Here is a 25,772-nt window from a genome sequence, read left to right on the forward strand (position 1 = left end):
GGATTGCATTGAATCTGTAGATTGCTTTGGGCAGTAGAGTCATTTTCACAATGTTGATTCTTCCAATCCAAGAACATGGTATGTCTCTCCATCTATTTGTATCATCTTTAATTTCCTTCATCAGTGTCTTATAATTTTTTGCATACAGGTCTTTTGTCTCCTTAGGTAGGTTTATTCCTAGATATTTTATTCTTTTTGTTGCAATGGTAAATGGGAGTGTTTTCTTGATTTCACTTTCAGATTTTTCATCATTAGTGTATAACAATGCCAGAGATTTCTGTGCATTAATTTTGTATCCTGCTACTTTACCAAATTCATTGATTAGCTCTAGTAGTTTTCTGGTAGCATCTTTAGGATTCTCTATGTATAGTATCATGTCATCTGCAAACAGTGACAGCTTTACTTCTTTTCCGATTTGGATTCCTTTTATGTCCTTTTCTTCTCTGATTGCTGTGGCTAAAACTTCCAAAACTATGTTGAATAACAGTGGTGAGAGTGGGCAACCTTGTCTTGTTCCTGATCTTAGTGGAAATGGTTTCAGTTTTTCACCATTGAGGATGATGTTGGCTGTGGGTTTGTCATATATGGCCTTTATTATGTTGAGGAAAGTTCCCTCTGTGCCTACTTTCTGCAGGGTTTTTATCATAAATGGGTGTTGAATTTTGTCGAAAGCTTTCTCTGCATCTATTGAGATGATCATATGGTTTTTCTCCTTCAATTTGTTAATATGGTTTATCACATTGATTGATTTGCGTATATTGAAGAATCCTTGCATTCCTGGAATAAACCCCACTTGATCATGGTGTATGATCCTTTTAATGTGCTGTTGGATTCTGTTTGCTAGTATTTTGTTGAGGATTTTTGCATCTATGTTCATCAGTGATATTGGCCTGTAGTTTTCTTTCTTTGTGACATCCTTGTCTGGTTTTGGTATCAAGGTGATGGTGGCCTCGTAGAATGAATTTGGGAGTGTTCCTCCATCTGCTATATTTTGGAAGAGTTTACGAAGGATAGGTGTTAGCTCTTCTCTAAATGTTTGATAGAATTCGCCTGTGAAGCCATCTGCTCCTGGGCTTTTGTTTGTTGGAAGATTTTTAATCACAGTTTCAATTTCAGTGCTTGTGATTGCTCTGTTCATATTTTCTATTTCTTCCTGATTCAGTCTTGGCAGGTTGTGCATTTCTAAGAATTTGTCCATTTCTTCCAGTTTGTCCACCTTATTGGCATAGAGTTGCTTGTAGTAATCTCTCATGATCTTTTGTATTTCTGCAGTGTCAGTTGTTACTTCTACTTTTTCATTTCTAATTCTATCGATTTGAGTCTTCTCCCTTCTTTTCTTGATGAGTCTGGCTAATGGTTTATCTATTTTGTTTATCTTCTCACGTCTATGTACTTTTGATATTATTACTATTTCTCTATAAATTGGCAAAAACTTTTTTAAAGACAAGCACTGGTTTGGGAACCAACATTTGGGAACCATTTCTCCATCGTTTTTGATACGTACAATCACCCACTTGCAAGTGCGAAAACTGAGTTTCAGAGATCATCAGCTCATAAGTGGTTGCACTAGGATTCAAATTCAAGTCTGTCTGCTCCAGACAAGTGATTTTCTCCTGTTCCAGATTGTGTCTGTGTAACCAGGCTGCTTTGTGGTTCTTCCAGGAAATAGTTGACAGAAAACAGGCCTGATTTGCTTTTCAAAGTCTTGGCTAGACTTGGGTCACCAGAGTAAGCCCAGTGGATCAAATTTTGTCTTTGATCCAAAAATCACTGAGCTCATCAGATGGTATTAGCCTTTGAGAAGTTCCTCCCTAATTTCATTATTTGCTTTACCAGCAAAACTATCCTTACAGTTGGTTTCAAGGGCAGGAACACATATTAGAATTCTAATCTACCCGTATACATCTACTGACTGATGCCTGAAGTTCCTCCAGTTCAATCATCTCCATTGATGTATTTGAAAAAGAATATCATTAAAAACTTGGGAATAAAGTAAAAAAGAAAAGTGAATAGTATATCCTTTCAATGTTATGGTGAAGCATTGTTTAACAGACTCAACCAAGAATTCTTTAATTATCCAGGGAATGTAGTTGTGTCTGACTTTGCTTTTTACTATTAATTAAGGACTCAGGCTCTGAAGTTACATGTTAACTTGTAGACTTTGTCTAGAATAGAGGCAAATTATTTTTGTCCAGTAGAAAAGATAATCCCAAAGGTTATGGTTTTATGGCCCTGTAGAACATTAACCAGTTTTGTCCCTAGGTTGGCAGACTTATTTCATTACACCTTTCCTGGTAGACTATATAAATCCCTGTTCCTCCAATTCCCATTTGAAACAGCCTTACCATACTGCTGGTTTCATCCCTCTTTGATGAGCTGAATAAAATCTATTTAAAGGCAGTTACCACCTATACCACTTTAAAATATTATCAATTATTTGCCTCTGTGAATGAAGAATCTGAGAACACATTTTGAGAAGTTGAAAGATACAGTATTTGGGATGTGAGGAAGATGCGGGAGAGGGTGCATTGGGGGGAGGGGAGATTAGCTAAACTTCTCAGGACAGTTGTACGAGAATACCTTCACATAGTTCCTTTTTTCTCATAGTTGCTTTGTCCTTGAGCAGTGGCCAGTAAGCATGCCTTGCGAGAAACAGGATTTACAAAGAATAATGACTGGAGAAGAGGTTGAAAAGCTAGTTGGGGTTAGCCATGGTGAGAGATTGGAGTTGTACCCTGTAAATCATAGGAATTATTAAAGGTTTTAATCCAGGAACTGATAGGATCGTAGTTTTGAATTAGAAAGAAAGATAATTTTGATAAGAGTATATTGGATGGGTGGAGGGAGAATCTCAGTGAGAGATGACCAGGGTTTGACTTGTATGTGAACATATATGAATGGAAAGTTGAGTATAAAATCAAATGGCAGTTCCAAGGCAGAACAGACAGATTTGGTGAGTGATGAGATGTAGGAAATGAAGAGAGGAGAGAGTCTGAGATGACAGTTGGATGGATGGGAGGATGGTGATGTTGATCAAAGTCTGTATTTTTGACCTGCTGAGTTTGAAGATTGCCAGAAATTTGAACTTAAGAGTTTGGACTAGAAAGAAAACGAAGTTTAGCAGTTCACTGGTTATGAATCGAAGCCATGGACATGCATATGAGTGTTGAAGAAAAACATATCATTGGGAAACCTCTCCACTACTTCACTGGCTAGGGAACAATTGCATCGTTCACCAGAGGGCATCCTCTTCAATTACAGTACGCTACTGCCATGAACAGAGCTGCGCAACGAACAGTGAATAGTCCATGGCTTTTCAGAGCCATGAAGAGTTCACTGTCCACCACCTTGGCAAAAAATATGCATTTCCCACAGCCATTTTACTTTGTGGAATTGGAGGCTTAGGAAGACAAAGCACATTTCTTAAATGTATGTTGCAGGAATGGAAGATTAGACTAGAAACACTTCCTAGGGGTAATGCTGCAGTCCTGGCAAGCACAGGTGATCTGACCCAAACTTTACACCCCTCGTGCCTTCCTGTCTATTGACAAGCTTGATAAGAGCAGAGCTGAGTATGGGACAATTTGTCTACCTTATTTTTGTCCCTCCCCAGCTCTGCTTTCTGCAGTGCTTTCTCTTGACCTCCATGCCCCACCTGTAGGATCAACATGATTCCAGGCTGCAAAAGTAGAGAGCAAAGTGTAATTAATTCCCATGTATCCATCATCCTGCTTTAATAATTATCAGCACACAACCATTTTGCTTCATTTGTGCCCCATTCCCCCTACTTTTCTCCCCTGCTAGATTATTTTAAAGTAAATTTCAATGATCACATCACTTCATCACTAAATACTTTCATATGTATCTCTAAAAGATAAGGACTTTTGAAGCGGACATAATTTAGGGAAAATTTTAAGATGTTCTAGATTAGAGTGTATAGGCTCAGTATCCATTCAGCCTTGCTGTTGTTCAGCTCTGCTTCTCCCTTGGACCTTTGCTCTGATAATAATGGCTACCTCATAACAATGGCCTGCTATATGTCACACACACCCATTTAGCCCTTACAGTAATGCTACGTGTATGACAGACATTATCTTTTTTATACAGATGAAGAGAAACTGGGGCTCAGAGAGGTGAAGTAACTTGCCAAAATGACATAGATGGTATAAAGGGAAGACTAGAGACCAAAGCATTTTTTGGTCAAAAGAAAAACTTGTTTACCTTGTTAAGGAGGTTCTGTAAGGGAGCCCAGGCTTTTGAAAGCTTAGCTCACACACACACAAAAAGTTTCTGTTCAGTTTTAGCCCCAGTTTCTCTTTATGTATAAGAAAAATAATGTTGGGACTTCCCTGGTGGCGCAGTGGTTAAGAATCCACCTGCCAATGCAGGGGATAGGAGTTCGAGCCCTGGTCCGGGAAGATCCCACATGCCGCGGAGCAACTCAGCCCGTGGGCCACAACTACTGAGCCTGCACTCTAGAGCCCGCGAGCCACAACTACTGAGCCTACATGCCACAACTACTGAAGCCCACGTGCTCTAGGGCCCATGCTCCGCAACAAGAGAAGCCACCGCAATGAAAAGCCTGTGCATGGCAATGGAGAGTAGCCCCCGCTCTCTGCAACTAGAGGAAGCCCACGTGCAGCAATGAAGACTCAAGGCAGCCAAAAATAAATAAATAGATAGATAGATAAATGTCTACTATGCAGCATTACTGTAAGGACTAAGTGGGTGTGTGACACAGAGTAGGCCATCATTATGAGCTAGCCATTATTATTAGAACAGAGGCCAGAGGGAGGAGAAGAACTGAACCCTACCAAGGCTGAACAGGTATTTAAGGGGAAATTTAAATCGATATTTAAAGAGAATAACACAAAATTACCAAGGTTACCAGGTTTGCACTTAGTCCACTCATGGTGGAAGAACACCGATTTTCTCTTGTGATTATCACATCTGCAGAAGCCATCACATATCTTCACTCATCAGTATTGCAAAAGCAGTTTGGGTAGGGAGTGTGTAAGTTACAGGAAAGGCTCACGATATCATCTAATTCTGATATCAGAATTAGATGGGGCAAACTTTTTCTACCATTTATTTATTTACTTATTTATTCAGGTTATTGTTGTTGTTGCTTTTTTAATCTCTGTGTGCAAAATGCTTCTTCCCCCCTGATTCTTAGTACTAAGTGTCTGTATTTGTTTCTATTGTTGCCATTAAAAAATTGCCACAGATTTAGCAGCTTAAACGACACAAATGTATTATTTTAACTTCCCACAGGTAAGTGTATTTCTGGCCACCAAAGTCCACATCTGTCCCACGTGCAAAATACACTCACCTCATCCCAAATTCCCCCAGAGTCTCAACTTATTACAGCATCAACTCAAAGTCCAAAATCTCATCAGCTCATAAGGTTTAAATCTCATCATCAACTCAGGTATGGGTGAAGCTCTCGGAATGATCCATTCTGGGGCACAATTTCTTTCTACCTGTGGACCTGTGAAATTAAAGAAACAATTTACCTGCTTTCAAAATATAATGGTGGGACAGGCATAGGATAACAGTTATAGGTATTTCAGTTCAAAAAGGGAGAAAGTGGAAAGCAAAAAAGAGTCATTTGTCTCAAGTATTTCTAAATCCAGCTAAACAAATTCCATTAGGTTTCAAGGTCTGAGAATAATCCTTCGTGGCCTGTGGCTCTGTCCCCTGGACTCATGGCTCTGCCTTCTGTCATCTTTCCTTTTTCATGAAGGGTAGCGTGGGTTTGCAGCTGGGAGTAGTTTTATCAGCCTGTTTCCTACCTATAGAATTTTTGGAGTTTGACAACCTTCAACTAGAAGGTTTGACAACCTTCTTTAATTTTGGACTTTCTCTGTCCATTTCAGTTCAAGCTGGAAGGGTTTCTGCTGGCATGACATTCTCAAGAACCTTGTGGGTCTCCCATGTATGTAATGCGGATTTACTCCCTTAGACAAGAGGCTCATTCACAAACCTTTCCTAGGTAATCCCATTTCTATTTTTGGCTTTTGTTTATATGGCTGAGAGAACAGACCTTAAACTCTCTAGTTTGATTGAGGGTATTTATGAGGCACATCCTTAATCCAAGGGCCTTTTGTGACTTTATTCTCTGACCTTTTGATCTTTCCAATATGTCACACCTTCAGCTTTTTCTGTAGAGTGCACATTTCCAACAGTGAATCTTTTAATTTTAGCACCTTGCCATCCAGATACTCTGAGAGTTTTCAAAATGATAAAAATCCTGGTTCTTCTTTGTTTAACAGTTCTTCCCTCAATTTATCTCTTTCCTCTTACATTTTACTAAACCAGCAAGAAGAAACTAGAACTCACTTTCAACACTTTGCTTGGAAATCTCCTCTGCTAAATGTCCAATTTTAGTTTTTACAAATCCTGCTTTCCGCACAACTGCAAGACACAATTCCACTAAGCTTTTCTTTTTTTAAAAATTTTATTTATTTATTTATTTATGGCTGTGTTGGGTCTTCGTTGCTGTGCGCAGGCTTTCTCTAGTTGCAGCGAGCGGGGGCTACTGTTCATTGTGGTGTGCGGGCTTCTCATTGTGGTGGCTTCTCTTGTTGCGGAGCACGGGCTCTAGGCACGTGGGCTTCAGTAGTTGTGGCACGTGGACTCAGTAGTTGTGGCTCACAGGCTTATTTGCTCTGTGGCATACGGAATTTCCCGGACCAGGGCTTGAACCCATGTCCCCTGCATTGGCAGGCAGATTCTTAACCACTGGGCCACCAGGGAAGTCCACCACTAAACTTTCTGCCACTGTATAACAAGGATTCTCTTTCCTTCAGTTTCTAAGGGCTTGTTTTTTAGTTTCTTCTGAGACCTCATAGGCAGTACCTTTAAAGTCCATATTTCTAATAGTAATCCACTCAAAAGAAATCTAGACTTTTAAAATCATTCTTCCAGCCATTGCCTGTTGCCCAGTCTGAAAGCCACTCCATTTTTTGTATTTGCTACAGTGGCACTCCACACCTGGTATCAAAATCTGTATTAGTTTTCTATTGCTGCCACAACAAATTACCACCAACTTATCTTCAACAACGTAAATTTACTAACTTACTACTCTGCACATTAGAGATCTGCCATGGGTCTTACCAGGCTAAAATCAAAGTGTTGGGAATGACATATATACACTATTATGTATAAAATAGATAACTAATAAGAACCTGCTATATAAAACATAAATAAATTAAATTAAAAAAAAAGTGTTGGCACAGCTGCATTCCTCTCTGGAGGTTTTAGGAAAGCATCGAGAGTTTTGTTTATTTGTTTTTTGTTTTTGCTCATTTGGGTTGTTAGAATTCAGTTCTTTGCAGCTGTAAGTCTAATACCCCTGTTTCTTTGTTGGTTGTCAACTGAGGGCCCCTCCTAGCTTCCTTGACTCATGGTCAGCCTTCTCCTTCTTAAAAGCCAATAACGGCAGGTTGAGTCCTTCTCAGGTTTCAAATCTCTCCTCCTTTTTCTGTCTTAAATCTCCCAGCTCTTTCCACAGCTGGGAAGGGTTCTTTGCTTTGAAAGTGTCATGTGATTAGCTTGGGCCCACCCAGATAGTTCCCCCATCTCAAGATCTGTAATCTTAATCACATTCTGTGATATTGTGATTTATAGCAAGAAATATATATTTGGTCTAAAACCTATAAAATTTCCCAAGTGATGAGAGCATCAAAGTTGTCTCTTGTCATATTGACGAAGTGAGTTTTGGAAAGCACGTAAGAATGGGAGCTGGTTGCCAAGGGAGGCGAGCATGTCATTAGAGGGTTGGAAGTTTTAGTTCTAGCCCTCAGCCTCTGGGGAGGGGAGAGGGCTGGTGGTTGAATAGACTGCCAGTGGCCAGCAATTTAATCAATCATGCCTATGTAATGAAGCCTCCATAAGAACCCAAAAGTATGGTGTTCTGAGAGCTTCCAGATTGGTGAACACCTGGAGATTTAGAGAGCGTTGTACACTCAGAGAGAGCATGGAAGCTCCATGCCCTTTCCGCACACCTTGCCCTATGCATCTCTTTGAGCTGACTGTTCCTGAGCTATATCCTTTCATAATAAACCAGTTATCTAATAAGTAAAATGTTTCTCTGAGTTATGTGAGCTGCTCTAGCAAATTCATCGAACCCAAGGAGGGGGTTGTTGAGACCTCCAATCTATAGCCTGTCGGTCAGAAGCACAAGTAACAACCTGGGCTTGGGATTGGCATCTGAAGTGGAGGGCAGTCTTGTGGAACTGAGCCCGTAACATGTGCAATCTGATGTTATCTCTGGATAGAAAGTGCCAGAACTGAGTTGAATTGTAGGACACCTAGTGGTGTGGGGGAAACACCCCCCCCCCCCGCACACATTGGAATCTGGTGATTAGACCACCTTTTACATTTGCAAAGTTTCTTTTACCATGTTTCTGATATTAGGACATGGATGTCTTTGGGAGTCTTTAGTCTGCCTACCATACTGTCAGCACCCATATCTGAACCCAGGTTAGTCTGACTATGTTTGGACTTTTTTCACCAGACTCCGTAGTTATTTCCTAATTGCCCAGAGGCTCTGCTCATGTTGTACCCCTGTTCTTGCCACTGTGTTTGTATCAGATAATAATGCTTTGGGCCATAAGTAACAGGTACCAGATAACCAAGAGCTGCTTGAGCTGCTTAAAGCAGTAAAGGTTTATTTTTCTTATATAACAATGTATCTAGGGATGATTGCTGGTCTTGTTGCAGTGATTCAAGGATTTCAAGACCATTGGCTTGATAACTTGGTTGGTCTTTCTTTCATGATTGCAGTATGACTGCCACAGCTCCAGATGGCACATCCACATTCAGGATAGGAAGACGAGGGAAAAGGGAGGGGAGGCTCCAGTTTTCTCTGCCCCTTTTGTCAGGAAAGGAGGTGTTTTCTCAGAAGCCCCCATGAAACTTTCATTACATCTCATAGACCAGAACTGTGTCACATGCCCTGACACCCTGCAGTTGCAAGGAAGCCTGAGAAAGTGGGTATTCAGCTTTTCCCGGTAGAGGTGGGCAAAGGAAAAGAGGATTGGAAATGAAGTTTGGATTAGCCAACTCATAATGCCAGAGTTTCAATGGGTCCAGGACCCTGTCTTTGCCTTCTTCTCTTGCCAGTCCACAGTTAGAATTGGAATCCTGCTCCTGGGTCAGACACCTCGTGATGACTGTGCTCTGACCACCTGTCCAACACCCACACACTCTTTGTAAGATATCCCTAACCCCAGTTAACCACTTAGAATGCCATCTGCAGGGATCTGGATGCACTTCCTGTCACTGTCTGCTGCTGGCCCTGGAAGCACCTGACCACCTTTCAGAGGCCTAGAGACTCCACCAGTCCCTTTGGCTATGTACAAATAAGCTTCTGTTCTGACAGCACCTGTTTTTAAATGGGTCATTTTAAAGCTTTGTGTGTGTGTGTGTGTGTGCAACATGGTGCATGTGCATACAGAAATAAGGGGAAATGGGCCACGTTGACTAAAGACGTTTTTTTTCTATGCTAGCTTTAAATTCTATTTAGGTAGAGGTTCTTCTGAAAATATTACTATGGCAGAGATACTATTTTCTATCACAATATCCATTCTCCTCTCCTTCCTCAGTAACAGACTATGATTTTATGTGCAGCAGCCATGCACCCAGACAAGAGACTTCTTCATTCTCAGATAAACAAGACTTCATTTTCTCTAGTTGCAGCCATGTGACTAAACTCTGGCTAATGTGATGTAAGTGGAACATTCTGTTGGGCTTCTAGGAGGTTTCTTTAAAGAGAGTGGGCATGTCCTTCTTTGTCCTTTCATCCATTTTGCTGCCTGGAGTGGAGATGAAATAGCTGGAGCTCTATCTGCCATTTTGGACTATGAGGAAAAGAGATATACTTTAAGGTTGGCCAAGAGCTGACACTCTCCTTGGACTTCCCACCTCCAGGGAAATAAATTTTTTTGTTCAAGCCACTCTTCTTTAGAATTTTTGTGTTATTTTCAACTGAACCTGACCCTAAGTAACTCATCTATTTTTCGTCTGCATGATGTCTAACTCTACATAGCACTTTCAGGTACATTATCTCATTTTCAACAGATGGGAAAATATCCATTTTCCTGTGCTGTTTCTAGCTGGCCCTGGTTCCATGAGAGCCAGTGAGGGCCAACAGCAACCATCAGAGAGCTGTTTACCTACCAAAGTTGAAGACTGTGGGAAAACTGGAAACATTTGGTTCAGGAGGCAAAAAGAAGATGTTGCTTTCAGAGTTAATGACAACTCTGGGGAGAACTCTGCCTCCGTTTTTCAAAGCTAGGCCGTGACTCTCGGAGACTCAACCCTTGTTCACTATCTCACTACCCCATGTTTAAAAGGGTATTGGTCTGGGGCTTCCCTGGTGGTGCAGTGGTTAAGAATCTACCTGCCAATGCAGGGCACATGGGTTCGAGCCCTGGTCCAGGAAGATCCCACATGCCACGGAGCAACTAAGCCCGTGCACCACACCAACTGAGCCCTCATGCTGCAACTACTGAAGCCTGCATGCCTAGAGCCTGTGCTCCACAACAAGAGAAGCCACCACAATGAGAAGCCATTGCAATGAGAAGCCTGCGCACTGCAACAAAGAGTAGCCCCCACTTGCTGCAACTAGAGAAAGCCCGTGCGCAGTAATGAAGACCCAAGGCAGCCAAAAATAAATTCTTTTAAAAAAGGGTATTTGGTCTCTGCCAAGAGCTTTTTATGAATATTGTCTTGCGGAAAATTTTTTTCCTGAAACAGCGCTTCAGCAGTGCTTTCACGCCTCACTGATAGGCTGTTGGACTCACCCTCAGTGGAAATTCTTCAGGAGTAGGTATTGCCCAGTGACTGTTCTTCAGGAGTGGGTCTGCTTTGTGATGGACATGGTATCAGTGGCTGGAGTAGGAGTCCTAGCCTCTGGTGCCACCTGCTCCGCTTTGTTCCAAAGTAGCAATTGGTCTACCATCTCCCAGAGTTATTTTTGTCTTGTTCTATCTCCACCCCCCTATACTCTCTAGCACACCCTTCCTCCACCCCAAATCCCACACTGGGTTCTCTTCCAAAGCTGGGCAGGCATCTTTGCCCAGGTCCCCTTCTCCTCCACTCCTCTAAGAAATCCTAGCAGGACCTGGCTAATTCTATCATGGCCCAGCCTGACCCAGCACTTCCTTGAAACTACCTGTTCCACCCAAGTAGCCCAGCCAGGGCAGGCTGTCCCTTAAACTGACACTTTGATTCACAACAGGCTCCCTTGGAGGGGGGCAGTGTGTCTCAAAGCAGAGGAGGCATACACAGTGGCCTAAGCAGAACCCTGCTTTCCAAGGGCAGTGATGAGAGGGGTTAATGTACTCTGATGGTTTAACGACAATAATGGTTTCTCTTATGTATCATTCATATTTTTATTCCTAACAGTCCTGTGAGGTATTTCAGGCAAATTTTATAGGTATGATCTCCAAAGAGGAGAGGGGAGCAAAAGCTGACATGTAGTGAGCACCAAGTATGAGTAGTTAGGTTCTTGTGCACACTGGCTGTCACCCTTCCCAGCAGGGAAGGGTACGTGCCTGAAGTGAGCCAGCACTCAGTTCTACACGAGACCCCCCATGGGGCTCGCACAAGCCAGTAAACTGGAGTGGCTTACTATAAACTCGGAACCTTGACTGTGTCTTCTGTAGTGTGGAGACGGGATCTAGACTTGAGCTCTCTGGTGTCCTGGGCGGCAGCGGAGCCCAGTGGCTACCAGCACAGGCTCTGCAGCCAGGCGGAGCTGCTGGAGGGATCCTGGCCTCATGTTCAACAGCCAGGGGACCTTGCCCAAGTCGCTGACCTTGCTCTGAGCCTATATTCCACATCGGTAAGGCGGTGATGAAAATTGTGCCGGCCTCCGACATCTGTTGTAATGATTGAATGTGAGTGCAGGTAAACTGTCTTTTGTTCCATCATTAGTAGCTCTTGTTAATATTATTTTCATCATTACTAACTGAAGAGGACGTTCTGACATCCTGGGAGAAAGGAAGCCATCGGCCTTGCCCACCCACCCACCCACCTGGAATGGAGATCTTACTCAGTTAAGGAGCCTGTTCTGGGGCTGTTGGGGTAGTTTTTCAGCTTCCGTCTTTGGGCTGAGAGCTGCCCAGCCGGCCTGGCTGGGCCTCTGAGGCTGTTCCCCACTCCCCAGTTGCAGATCTGGTTTCTCTCACCCTCATAAAAGGCCCCGGCAGAGATGCCTACCAGAGCCAAGATCTCCAGGGTCCCTAGGGACAGAGAAGCAGCCCACGGTGGCCATGGCTGCTTTCTTATCTTACCTGGTCCCACTTGGTTCCCCTCCCTCTCCTCCCCAGCCCTTCTAGGATTCATTCCTCCTGAGGGACGGGGGCTGGTCTGAGCCCCTGGAGTGTGGCCGGCACAGTGCCTGCCTGGGTGAGCAGGCCGCCTGGGCACCCCGTCCTCCAGGCATGAAGACCTCAGCCAGGACTCACACAAGCCGGGCGGGCTCCTGTTTATCCTTCCTTCTCCAGGCCCACACAAGTGTTAGGAAATTGTTTCTCTGAACAGTGTTGGCTTTCTCAGCTTCTCCTACTTTGTGCTAATTTTTCTTTTTAGCTGCCTTGGATGGTGTAGGCTGTACTCTGTAGGGGGTAAGAGTGCCAGCTTCAGGGGCAGGCAGCCCAAGTTCCAATGGCCTTTCTTTACACTGCCAGTCATGTGCTTGGTGAGGCATGCCCCATGTCTGGGGCATGGTGCCAAGTGCCTTACAGGGATTAGGATTATCTCAGGAGCTCTTCTAACATCTCCACTAGGTGGCTGCTCCTAACAGGTGAGGGCATTCAGGCACAGAGAGGTAAACTAGCTTTCTCAAGACACCAAGGAAGGGACCCTTGTGAGAGAAGGAGAGAGGTGGGGAGGAAAGAAAATGAGGAAGGTTACTTCACAGTCCTGCCCAGAGCCTGTCTCCTCAGCCCCAGGGATGTGGAGTCCAGCTGGCTTAGCCACTCTTCAGTTTTGCCAGGAGGAGGTGTGAGGGCAGGGAGGGAAGGTCAGTGAGCATTGACGGGAAGATTTATGAAGATGCAAAAAAAGGCCTTCCCAGGGAAAAACCATCCTAACAGTTTTGGTAGGTGGGATGTGAAAAGGTGCAGAATTTCTGTGGGGGAGGAGGAAGCCAGCAAGGATGCCTTTTCAGCTGCTTACAAGTAACCATTTAATTCAGAACCTGTGTTTGGATCTCAAGGGAACTCAGGCCACCAAAGTCATAAAAACACATGAGCCTAATGCAGCCTTGTGGGCAATAAGACGGTGAAGGTGGCATCCCTGATTCCCGTGGCTGCCGGTTTGTTTTGATTTTTGGATTAATGTTCAGTTTCAGATGCAAGAGCCTTGGCCCACCAAGAAATGTAACCTTCAGCCGAGATTTTCTTGTCTCTTCTGATATGTGCTTTCACATCCTCTCAGTGCTTCAGCAGTTTCCTCTTCTCCATTCCTAAAAGAACCTGCATTTCCCTTTCTCAGCTCCCTTCCTGGCTTCCTGTGTGCTAAGCCTCTTGCAGTTGTCATCATGTCTTCAGAATGCATTTGATAGGTACAGGAAGTTGCACCAGACGGGAGATGGAACCAGCAATCAATAAAAAAAGAACTATGTTTCTAAGAAAAATGCATCATGTCTTCCCCCAGGAGTTGTGTACCATATGTCCTAATATCCGTGGAACAATGGGTCTAATTTTTAGCTCTTCTGCTTGGCTTTCCCGGTCATCTCAACAAAAAAGAAAATGGACCTTTTAACCTGCTGCCCAGCTAGCAGATGATTTACACTAAAGATCGCCTTTCCCTTTAACCCTTTCCTCAGATATCACAAAATAAAATCTCTCCTTTCTCTCCCTCCAGCTTTATTTCTCCTGGCTACTAGTTTAGTATATTTATGGTGCATGAGTCATCAAGCTGCCGCCTGATTGGATAAAAACCAAGCACCCCTGAGACCATCAGTCAATTACAGCTATTCTCAGCTTCATTCACTGATTTATTAGCTTGCACACACAGAGAGAAATTCATTCAGCAAAGTTCATTCATAAAAATTTCAACACTCTGCCTATCATCCTGCACATCTCAGCCTTCTGTTGCAGATAGGCTCCTGAAAGAAGCTCTGAGGGGAGTCGGGGAGGGAGGGAAGCTCGGAGCCAGGGTGGGCAGGCTGGGAGGGGATCTGAAGAACACGGGGGGATCACAAGTCCCTGAAATAATGCGGAGCAGCGCCTGTCACTAGCACTCCTGGCTTGTGGCCCAGAAGGGATGCATGACAAGATCTTCCAAGAGAGGGCAGCCATCAGAAGAAACGAACCCAGGCACAAGGGCCTTTGGCCCACATATACATTTTCTTTGCTCCTTTTTTAAAAAATGAGCAATCACTGGAACAAGTAAAGGGTTAATGAGCCAGACATTGCCCCGCCCTGTGGGAACCGGAGGGAGCAGGTTTGAAAGTTCCTGTGTGCAGAAGGGGAGGCTGGGGGGTAGGGGGCGTTAAATATTTCTGCAAGGCTCCCGCACCGCCAGCGATGCGGCGGGACCGGCTGGCCGGGCGCGCGGCCCCGTTCCGTGCCTAAGAGTTGGCCGTGAGCGGTTGCCGCCACCGCCGCGAGCCTGGGTCCAGGCTTTCCCAGCAAGGAATCCGACGCGAGAACACCGGGTGCCGCCGCTGGGCCAGGGAGGGACTGAAATCAGCTGGGAAGGCGTTTTCCCCTGGGCTGTTACCCTCGAGGACCCGGAGCCGAAGCGGGCGAGGGCGAGAACGGAGTTGGAGAGGTGGCAGCCGCCAAGTTGCACGGGGCGTTGAGGCATTTGCTTTCCGCACTGTTTATCTAGCAGACGACGAGGCGATTTATGCAACAGTATCCTGTTTCAGCACTGCCAAGGCTATGCGAGAACGCGGTCCGGACAGCCTGGCAGGACTCGTGCTGTATGTAGGACTCTTCAGGCACCCCGGGATGCTGCACAGGGCCAAGTATAGCCGCTTTCGGAACGAGTCCATCACGTCCTTGGACGAAGGCAGCCCCGGAGGCTCGGGGGGGAACAAGGGCTCGCCGCAGCCTCCCTACCCCGCCCTGGCACCTCACGTGCCGGCTGAAGATGCCACCTTGGCGTCCCAGGAGAGCCCCACCCCACTGTGCACCTTGATCCCTCGCATGGCCAGCGTAAAGCTGGCCAACCCAGGCACCTTGCTGAGTCTGAAAAACTTTTGCTTGGGTACCAAAGAGGTACCTCGACTCAAGCTCCAGGAAAGCCAAGACCCGGCTCCCAGCAGCCCGGCTTCCCCTGAAACCAGTCTGAATAGGGCCATGCCAGCACCTCCGCCTCAGCGGGACGCCCTGGGGCACAGGGCGACCTCTTTAACTCCTGATGCCTGCCCCCTTCCCGGCCCTGGGGAGCCAACCCCCGGGAGCAGGCAGGACAAGCACTTTCTGCGGCACCTGTTGGGGATGGGCATGAACTACTATGTGAGGGTAAGTCCATTTTCCTGTCTGCACCCCTTCTACAAGGGGCACCTTCTCTGCTTTCTGAAAGGGGCTGCACATCACCTGGCCGGGTTCTAGGTTTGGATAAGACATTGTGTGGCTGGAGGGAGGGGAGGAGGGAGGCTGAGCTTACAGGTTTCCTTACAGATATCTGGCTTGTATTGGAGTCACACAACTTTTGGCTCAGGGGCATGAACTGGTGCTAGCTCATAGGTAGTTGCCAGGTGTAGGGGCAACTTCTCATAGAGACAGCTGAGATGTCCCCACTGGACTGATCATTCTGGCCAAGAAAACTCAAGAATTTCAAATCTAATTAGTGATTGAGACCCCATAAATTTTACTGGCCACTGTGCTTCAGTAGAGATTTTTGTGCTAGAGGAATACATGGTGTGTAAGGGACTTGTATTATTTTTGAAAATCTAATTCAGCATTTAACAAACACTTCTCAGAACATGGCTGAGCTTCTAGCCTTCTGCTAGGAGCTAGTCCTAGGTCTTCGGTGCACATTTTTTGTCTTTATTGCCTACGCTGTGCCCACTGGTCCTTGCCCATGAGCTATGTGCAAAATCAAGGTCTTTACTGGCCTTGCATCTGCCCTTTTCCATTCCAGATCTGGGTAAACGAAGAATAGAAGATTTGGCCTCTGCCCTTCTAGAGTTCACATTTCAATCGGGGAGACCAACAAATGCATGTGAAATAATAAGAGGACAATATTTAGCAATAGATATCTGGTGTGAGAATGCTGAGGGAATTCAGAAAAAGGGAAAGGTTGTTGTGGTCTGGGATTCATTCATATGGGAAACCTTCAGGAGAAGGTGCATCTTGGAAGAGCCATCAGATTTTTATTGGCAGAAAAGGGGAGACTCCTGGCAGGGCAAGAATATGAGCAAAGCCCAAATGGCAGGTATCACTGTGGTGGCTGCAGGGGAGCATCACACTGGGCGTAACTGGAGAAGAGAGGGGATGCTGGAGGGTAGTGGGTGATAGAGAATATGGCTGGCACATAGTTTATGCTCAAACAAATTTGAGTCAGATAAAGACATCCAGATCTCGGATAGCTTGGGGAGGAGGGAGCAGCTGACCAAAGCTCTTAATGCTGTACGGGGAGTTTGTAAACACTCTGATTCATAAACAGAAACCATCATAGGTTTGTAGGCCAACTATAACGTGATGAAAGTGGCTTCAAAAAGATCAGTCTGTGCATTTATTTTAGATGGACTGAAGCAGGGAAAAATTAGAGGTTTGGAGGCCGATAAGAAAGATGCTCTGGGAGTTTAGGCACCAGGGGATGGGAACATGGATTAATGTGAAGATGAGAGAAAGGAGACGAATGTAAGAGCCTCTGTGAGAAGCCTCAACAGTCTTGGGTGACTGAGCAGATCCCTTCAGATCATAATACACATAACAGAATGGTGAACATTTATTAAGCAGTGGGTAGATTGCTGAGTGTGTTGTTGCTATTTATAGAGGTTGTGGATGATTATTGATAAAGGAGTTGTGAGGAATGAAAAATAACTTCAAATGTAAGCCTCAGAATGGGATTGGTGATGTCAGTGATAGAAACAGAATGAGTTGGGAAGGGGGTCATGCTAAGTTTGCTTTCGACATGTTATGTTTAAAGGGATGATATCTAAGTGGTACTAATTTGTAGGTAGCAATCGTATAAGACTAGCATTCAGGTGAGAAGTCTGATCTGAAAGTAGACATTTAAGAGATAGCCCAATAAATGTATCACACACAGGCAGTTAAGGTCTCAAAGAAGGCCAAATAATGAACACTGGAAGGGTTCCAGTGAGAGCAGGCTAGGGCAGCCTAGGCGAATTGATAACAAAAATCTCCAAGGAAGGTACATTTATGGGACACTCAGCTCTTACCCTCCCTCACAGTGACACAGCTCAAAATGGAAATAGTTACATGTATCTACTAAAAGTGCGTGGGCAATTCTCATTGGTCAAGCTTAAGGATCTTCCAGGCTCTAATGGAAAAATGTGACTCTCCAAACCCATCCTTGGCACCTGCCTTCCCATCACCTAGACATCCTCTGCCGTCTGCCTTTCCCTTCCTTCCCTCTTGTACTTCCTTCCACCTCCCCACACCCACACACCTGTACAATTTTAAATGTGAAAGAATTGCTGTGTGATCTCCATTTTCCTTAGGGAGTGTCGCCACTGGCATTTTAGATTTTTAACGAGGATTCTGACTGCCTTTTCCTGGCAGTGATGACTGACCCCAGGAAAAGTGCCGACCCCATGATCCATGTGAATCATACTAGGCTGCCAATAGACAGTGACGTGACACCAGTTAACACCTCTTTTAGGAAGTCAAAATACATGGACAAGCCTACTGTATTAATCTTTATAAAACCCTACTTTGAAAGATGGAAGGAACTCAGAAGTTATCAAGTTCAGTGCCTCTATGGGGAAACTGAAGTCCAGATAAGTGAATTCTTTTTTTTTTGCGGTACGTGGGCCTCTCACTGTTGCGGCCTCTCTTGTTGCGGAGCACAGGCTCCGCACGCGCAGGCTCAGCGGCCATGGCTACGGGCCTAGCCGCTCCGTGGCACGTGGGATCTTCCCAGACCGGGGCACGAACCCGTGTCCCCTGCATCGGCAGGCGGACTCTCAACCACTGCACCACCAGGGAAGCCCGAGAAAAGTGAAATTTTTTAAGGCCACACAGGTGAGTCAAAAAGAGAGTTAGCACTAGAACCCAATTGCCCCGTGTGCCAGTCTTTGCTCTTTTCACCACAGTTTTTCATCCTGGTTGAGATCCTTCTCAGAATTCTTTTAGGTGTGATGTGAACCAATTTTAAAAGACAAAATGCCAACCTATTAATTTACAGTGAAAAATATTGTGCCAAGTAAACCAAAATTGTGATCCCATCTGTAGGAAAATGCACACGAAAGATTTAAATCAAAGGTTTCTTGGTGATGATGGAATCAGAGCAGAGAAGCAAGAGAGACATTCTTTTTAAAAAAATTTATTTTATAAAGGTAACATTTGTTTATAACATTATATGTTTCATGTGTACAACATTATATTTCTACTTCTGTATACACTACAGGGTGCTCACCACCAAAAGTTTAGTTTCCATCCATCACCATACAGTTGACTCCTTTACCCATTTCGCCGCCTGCCCCTCCCCCTCTGATACCTGTACTCTGTTCTCTGTATCTACATGTTTTGCTTTGCTTATTTTTGTTTGTTTGTTTTTTTATATGCCACATATGAATGAAATCATATGGTATTTGCTTTCTCTTATTATTTCGCTTAGCATAATACTCTTAAGGTCCATCCACATTGTTGCAAATGGCAAGATTTCATTCTTTTTTATGGCTAATATTCCAGTGTGTGTGTGTGTGTCTGTGTGTGTATATGTGTGTATATATATATATATATATATATATATATATATATGCCACATCTTCTTTATCCACTCATCCATTGATGGGCACTGAGGTTGCTTCCATACCTTGGCTAATATAAACAATGCTGTGATGAACATCGTGGTGCATATATCTTTTTGAGTTAGTGTTTTGAATTCTTTGGATAAATACCCAGAAGTGATGTTTCTAGATTGTATAGTAGTTCTATTTTTAAATTTTTTAGGAACCTCCATACTGTTCTCCATAGTGGCTGTACCAATTTACATTCCCACCAACATTGTTTGGGGGTTCCCTTTTCTCCACACCCTCTCCAGCATTTATTGTTTGTAGATTTTTTGATGATGGCCCTTCTGACTGGTATGAGGTGATAGAGATATTCTTGATGGCTAGTGGACATAGGGGCAACTCTTTTAGGCAAAAGGCAGCCACATATTCTACTCTCTTACCCACATCATGTGACTGCTCCTCTCTTTGCCCAAATTTATTTTATTCATTCTTTCATCTATTGAGAAAATATGTACTGTGAACCAATTATGTGACAGGAACTGTTCCAGGCCTTGGGCATACATCAGTGAATTAAGAGACCAGGTCTGAGCCCTCATGGAACCTACATTCCAGTGAGGGAAGTTGAGCCATGATTGAATAAAAAAGCAAATATAATATGTCACATGTAATAAGTGCTAGGGAGCAATAAAGCAGGGGAAGTAAGCAAGGCAGTTATTGGGTAGAGATGGAGGATACTGTATTCTTTCTGGGTAAAAATGGCATAGTTAGAGCTACTTTTAAGTTTGTCTTGCATCTTTTATCTTCATATTAGGGACTTAATTTGCCATCTACTCTAAGTTAGAGTTGACTTTGGATTAAGTATCCTTTTACAAAGGACTCTTCTTTTGGTCTTATGATGTAGAATCAATTTGACAGCTGAGAATACTTGATGAACCCTGAGCACCTATTTCTGAGTAACTTTCTTTTAAGCTCAGAACTTGAACCCCCGAAGGTCTCTCAAGGAAGGTGGGCTAGCAAACCATCCTTTGAGAGATATCAAGTTAGAAATGGACAGCCAGACTGGGTCTGGGCAAAGTAGTGAGGTGGGTGAAGCCTGTTAAATGTGGCCAAATGGTGACATTTGTTCCCACCATAAGATTAAGTTTCATTTCTTTATGAGGTCTTCCCAAGTCACTTCATCTAGCAACAAACATTCATGTGGAGGTCTCCCAGGTGCCCAACGTGGTCTGTGCATGGTGAGCGTGGAAAATATACAACGTGACCAGTGCTCGCGTGTCTAAAATGAGGGGACTGGTCTGTATGGCCTTTAAGGTGCCCCCATCACCAGCATTTTTCTTCTTCTTCCAGTTTTATTGAGATATAATTGACATACAGCACTGTATAAGTTTAAGGTGTACAGCATCATGATCTGACTTACATACATCCTGAAATGATCACCACAGTAAGTTTAGTGAACATCCATCACCTCACATAGATACAAAATAAAAGAAGAAGAAAGAAATACTTTCTCCTTGTGATGAGAAGTCGTAGAATTTACTCTCTTAACCACTTTCATACCTAATGTACCATCACCAGCATTTAAAGGCAGTAAGGCTCCTTTCTCCACATGGGAGGTATTTAAATGTTCGTTTCCTTTCCCACACCCAGTCCATAGATTGCCTACAAATTAAAGACTAAGTAAAGTAGAGGCAAAGAAACTAACCTGGATAGAACTGCCACAGGTAAGCACAGTATTTCTCACAATAACCCTCTGAGGAAGGCTGTTTTCTCCAGGTGAGGGCACAAAGACCCCAAGAGTTTGTCATCTACCCTACACTTTACACCTTACGTAAGTAGCAGACTGAGAATTCAAAGCCAGGTTTGTCTCACTCCAGTGCTTGTCTCCTTCCCACCGTCTCCCCTCACCTCTGAGCAAGTCAGGCAGTTCTGCAGGTTCATAAATGGAGGAGCACAGATGAAGGACCACGCTGGGCAGGAGAACTTTATTATAGGACCAACCCATAGAATTTGTCCTCTTGCATTCATTTGCATGATTTCAGTCTCCTCACTTCGGCCTCACCCAGCCCAGCCGTTTCCCCAGACTGTATTAGTGTCCTAGGGCTGTTGTAACAAGTATCACAAACTGAGTGACTTATAACCAGAGGCATTTATTCTCTCTCAGTTCTGGAGGCTGGAAGTCTGAAATCAAGCTATCGGCAGGACATGATCTCTCTGAAGGCTCTCAGAGAGGATCCTTCATTGCCTCTTCTAGCTTCTGGGGGCTGCTAGCAATCCTTGGCATTCCTTGGCTTAGGAGACGTGACTGCAGTCTCCGCCATCACCTTCACATGGCTTTCTCTCCTGTGTGTCCAAGGACACCAGTCATTAGATTAGGGCTCACACTGCCCCATTATGACTTCATCTTAACTTGATTATATCTGCAAAGGCTCAACTTTCAAATAAGGCCACATTCATAGGTTCTGGGGGTTAAGACTTCACCTTATCTTTGCGAGCAATGCAATTCGACCCTTAACAGTCCCCAAGAACATTTACTGCAATGTGTTTGTCCACAGAGACTTTCTTGGGTGTTGGGCTCATCAGCTTTGTGTGCAAATATGATCTTTTTTACTTCCTTTGTAAATCTCACGGTATAGTCTCACCACCCTGAAGCTGTAGACTAGCGTTGTCTGCTGTCTACAATAGATGTGGTCGACAGTACTACAATGTTCTGTCTGCCCCAAGTGTCTTTTCTGCAGGAGAGCACTGGTCTAGGAATTATGAGATCTGGGTTAAAGTAATGGCTCTGACACTAGCCAGCTGTGTGACCTGGGATGAGTCATTTCACCTCCTCATTTTCTCATATTTAAAACAAGAGTTTGAATAGAATGCTGCCTAAGATCCTGAGACCCCAGGTCTCCTTTCCCACTGGTCTGAAATCTCCTTCTATCAGGATCTCTTTTCTGAAGGAAATTACTTTTCACATCTTTGCCTTAGTAGAGAAGAGATGGAATGTCCTTAGCACCCTCTTACTAACACTGAGCTGGCTTCACCAGGAAAGCAGAAACATTGCACTGGCATGGGTGCAGGTGGTCAAAATTTTACAGAGATGGCGAGATAGGCGTCACATGGAACAGTATCCAAGTGTGGGATTCCAGAGAGGAGCAGAGGGCGGACAGGTCCAGGGGGCAGGCCAGGGGGCATGATGGTGGCCGGCACTCTGGGGCCGTGGCCTAGGTCACGTGATCTTGCTGGCCGGGTCGTGCTGGGGCTTGGTGTCCAGTCTGAGGTCTATAGGAGCAGCAGGAGTTAACCCTTCTCTGTTGTCTCTGGACAAAAGTGATAAGAGAAAAAGGCCCTGCCACACACATAGACAGTCTGGTAACTCTAACCTTGAAAGAGGAAGGTTCCTAACCCTGGGAAACCCTTGAAGAGACTGTCCCATGGTTTATGCAAAATAAATGCAGACCTTGGTGGTGTGGATCAGGTGCCCACAGCTAATGGAGGTGCTTTCTGCCTCCGCTAATTTCGCCTTTTTCAAAGCTATTGGTGGTTAAAAGGGACGTAATACGGGTGGGAGGAAATAATTCCAGCTAAAACTGGCAATTTGGCATGGAGGGTATTATATTTCCTTCCTGTTTCTTTCTTGAAGTAGATGCAGAGGTAGATTCTTCTAGAACTTAGGAAAATCCTGGTAGGTTTGACCTGTTGTTCCTATTCTCTTTAAACTCTCACACATCCCTTGATCTGACCAGTCCTTGACCACCCCTGACCACTAGAGCATTAATTGGAATACAGAGTTTCAGAGATCACCAGGTCCAAAACCTTCATTTTGCAGTTGAGGAAAGAGGCTCAGAGATGTGAAGTGACTTGCCCCAAGCCACACAGCAGCTTACTGGTGGAGCCCAGACAAGAGCTCCCAGTTCTGTCTACAACAGTCTTTTTTTTTTTTCTATTGAAGTATAGTTGATTTATAATGTCGTGTTAGTTTCAGGTGTACAGCACAGTGATTCAGTTATACATATATGTGTGTGTGTGTGTGTGTGTGTGTGTGTATGTGTGTGTGTTTATAACTGATATATATATTCTTTTTCAAATTCTTTTCCCTTATAGGTTATTACAAAATATTGAATATAGTTCTCTGTGCTATACAGTAAGTCCTTGTTGGTTATCTCTTTTATATATTGCAGTGTGTATGTCCAACACTCTATTTTCTGCCCCTATCTTGCTTCACCTTCCCTCACTCCCCAGAGTAAATGCACTATGTCAAACATGTCTACTTGATTGAAATGTTGAGCGTATGTGTTTTTTTAAACACCAGAATAAAAACTTTTTTCTAATAGGAAAACTGTTTTTAAAAAGCAGTGAGAAGGAAAAAGAGAGCAAGGAAGAGTGGCAAGGAGGCCAAAGTTCAGTGGCTTTGCCAGTTTTACCCTTTTGTTTATGGAGGTCCCTGTGGGTGGCAACGTGTCCACGTTGGATCAGGACTTGTACAACATGCATGGACTGGCCCCGTTTCATTCATCTTCTGAAACCCTTTGGGGTCATTTCCCTAATGCGGCTTTTCCTCTCACTTCCATTTTCATATTACTTTAGAGCCAATACCATGTCATCACATGGGTTGGATTGAACCAACCCTGTTTCCCAATGTGACAGTCCCATCATGAGGAGAGTGATCTAAATGATACACCCAGCTCACAGGGCAAGGCCATTTCACAATTTCTCCCCCACAGCAGGAGTATGAGGTAGCTGGGGTCTCTTACCCTCTCCTAAGAGATACAAGCTTTGGATCTCAGGGAGGTCTGGTCAGATTTGCAATGAAGTGTTAAGATCATGGTGACCAAAAGATGCAGGCCTCAATGCTGCATGCAAATAGCTACTACATGAAAAGATTGCATCTGAAACAGGAGAGTTTTGTGAAGGGGTATTTGGAAAAGTCAAGAGACCTCAAGGAGCTGGATTTTTGAAAACATTTGTTGGGAGCATCATATGAAAATGTATTGATAGCATAGCAATGATGATAAAGAAGTATAAATTTGCAACCATTAGCTCGGGTGTACAAGGGATGTCATTAAAATATATATATATATATATGTATATATATATATATATATATATATTTAAAATCGCATGAAATCCAACACCAAGCCTTCTCTTGTTTGTTTGGCAATACTGTCAATTTTGATCACTATTTGTCCCCCAGTCTCAGGATCACGTAATGAATCAAGGGGCTTATTTTGCACCCCTAAATGGGGGAAAGGTCTCTGAGCTTCAGTTCATTGCTTATCGATGGTCCCCTAAAGGCAGGAGCACCCCTGCATCTAGACCTCCATTTGTCCACTAGGATCTTTACTCATTCTGGGAGCCCCTTCTGAGAATCCAGCCTCTCTAGCTGCCCCTCCAGCCGTTCCCCACCAGAGGCCTTGTACTTCCCTGGAGCCTGGCCAGGATGCAGGTTGGGGGTCTGTAACGCTTAGAAGGCCCACCAATATCTACCACCCATCACCTTCCCATTTATGCCCCTGAAGAACAGGGATGACAGATGGCTAAAGCAAGTTCATGGGAAACCCAGAAGCAACCAGCAACCAAAGGGGTGTGATTGTGGGAGGACACAGCACAAGGGCAGGAAGGAGAGGGCAGACACTTAAGGCTAAGGAAGGATGGAATGAAGGAGAAGGAGCTGCTCGCATTTGTCAGGGTTAGACACCGGCAGTTGTCAAATGAGGCCGAAGGCAGTTCTTGGGAGGAATTGGAAATCTTGTTGCCCGTGGGAGGTTCATGAGATTGAGAGAGGGAGGGAGAGAGGGAAAAGAATGCAGAGTACAGGCAGTGCCTACCCAGAAAAGAATCTGGAACACAGAGGTCATAAAGCAACATTTTAGCGATGTATTTTGTTTGGCCAAATTAGAAAAAAAAATTTTTCTTTGGATTAGTGCCAACGTTTAAAAACGAAGACATTCCATATAAAACTCTGGATTTCTGTCTTCTTAGAAGAGCTGGCAGCACCAGGCTGATCACATGTCAACAGATGACCAGAGCTGGGGGCTGAGCCACGGTCCCACCCAGTTTCACTCACTTACATCACCTGTCTGCCCCCCCGAAGGTGGCTGAGTTTGCATACCCACCTGTAACGTTATCTTTCATTTTCCAATTCAGAATACCTGGGAGAGAAGCTGAGAATGGCTTCCTTGTGGGCAAAATAGCAGGGCTTCTTTCTTTTATGCAGGGCATGGGACAGAGTACTGGGAATGGGTGAGACCCAGGAGGCCGGGATCTGGCCTTCTCAACTCAGAGAGCCTCTTCCCATCCTAACAAAGTTGCAGGGTTTTCAAGAGTGGTGGAGCTCCAGGACTAGTACAGGCTGTCCCTGTTTTGTGAAGATGTGTCAGGCAAGGTTGGTTTGTATATCAGTTCTTTGTTACAATGAATTTTCCCAGAGAAATAATGTTAAAGGTTGATAAAGTTTTCTCACCTGGCTAGGGAGAGGATGAGATGAAGGTATATACGTACAAAGCTTAGCGCAGAGCTTGTCACGTGGTAAGTCCCAGGTGGAGGGAGGAGAATGAACTTTCAAAGGTCTAGGTGTGCCTCTGGGCAAAAGAAATTTGAAATAGACTAACTTTGGCGTTTTACCATGTCCTTTTGGCATCTTTTCTCCCGACCAGCAGTGCCACCCCCATGGAACTTTCTTCCCTAAGCCTTTCCTACGGTGCTCACCAGGACAGGCCTGCCCTCTTCTCTAAAGTTGCCTAGTATTCCTTTACTAGTCAGCCTTCCTCTTCCCTCAGTGCAGCAGAGGGAAAAGCATTTGCTTTTGGAAAATATTTATTACTTCATCGCATCTTCATTGTAGTATTCCCCAAAGTTTGCCAAGAGCCAACTACATCAGTCAAAAATACTT

General features: G+C 44.4%; 1 protein-coding gene across 2 annotated transcripts in view; it reads left to right on the forward strand.

Annotated features, from left to right (window-relative positions):
- The first annotated feature begins 14,004 nt into the window (after positions 1–14,004).
- Positions 14,005–25,772, forward strand: part of SHC4 (SHC adaptor protein 4) — a 127,637-nt gene continuing 115,869 nt past the window's right edge. Inside the window, exon 1 of one of the 2 annotated variants that reach the window (XM_029239131.1) lies at positions 14,005–15,491. In XM_029239131.1, the coding sequence (XP_029094964.1) occupies positions 14,907–15,491 (585 nt within the window). In that variant the 5' untranslated portion in view covers positions 14,005–14,906. The remainder of the gene's footprint in view (positions 15,492–25,772) is intronic. The other variant, XM_029239132.1, reaches the window with a different exon arrangement.

Source organism: Monodon monoceros, unplaced genomic scaffold, assembly GCF_005190385.1.
Source record: "Monodon monoceros isolate NGI ecotype Baffin Bay Population unplaced genomic scaffold, NGI_Narwhal_1 Super_Scaffold_21, whole genome shotgun sequence".
Classification (NCBI taxonomy): domain Eukaryota; kingdom Metazoa; phylum Chordata; class Mammalia; order Artiodactyla; family Monodontidae; genus Monodon; species Monodon monoceros.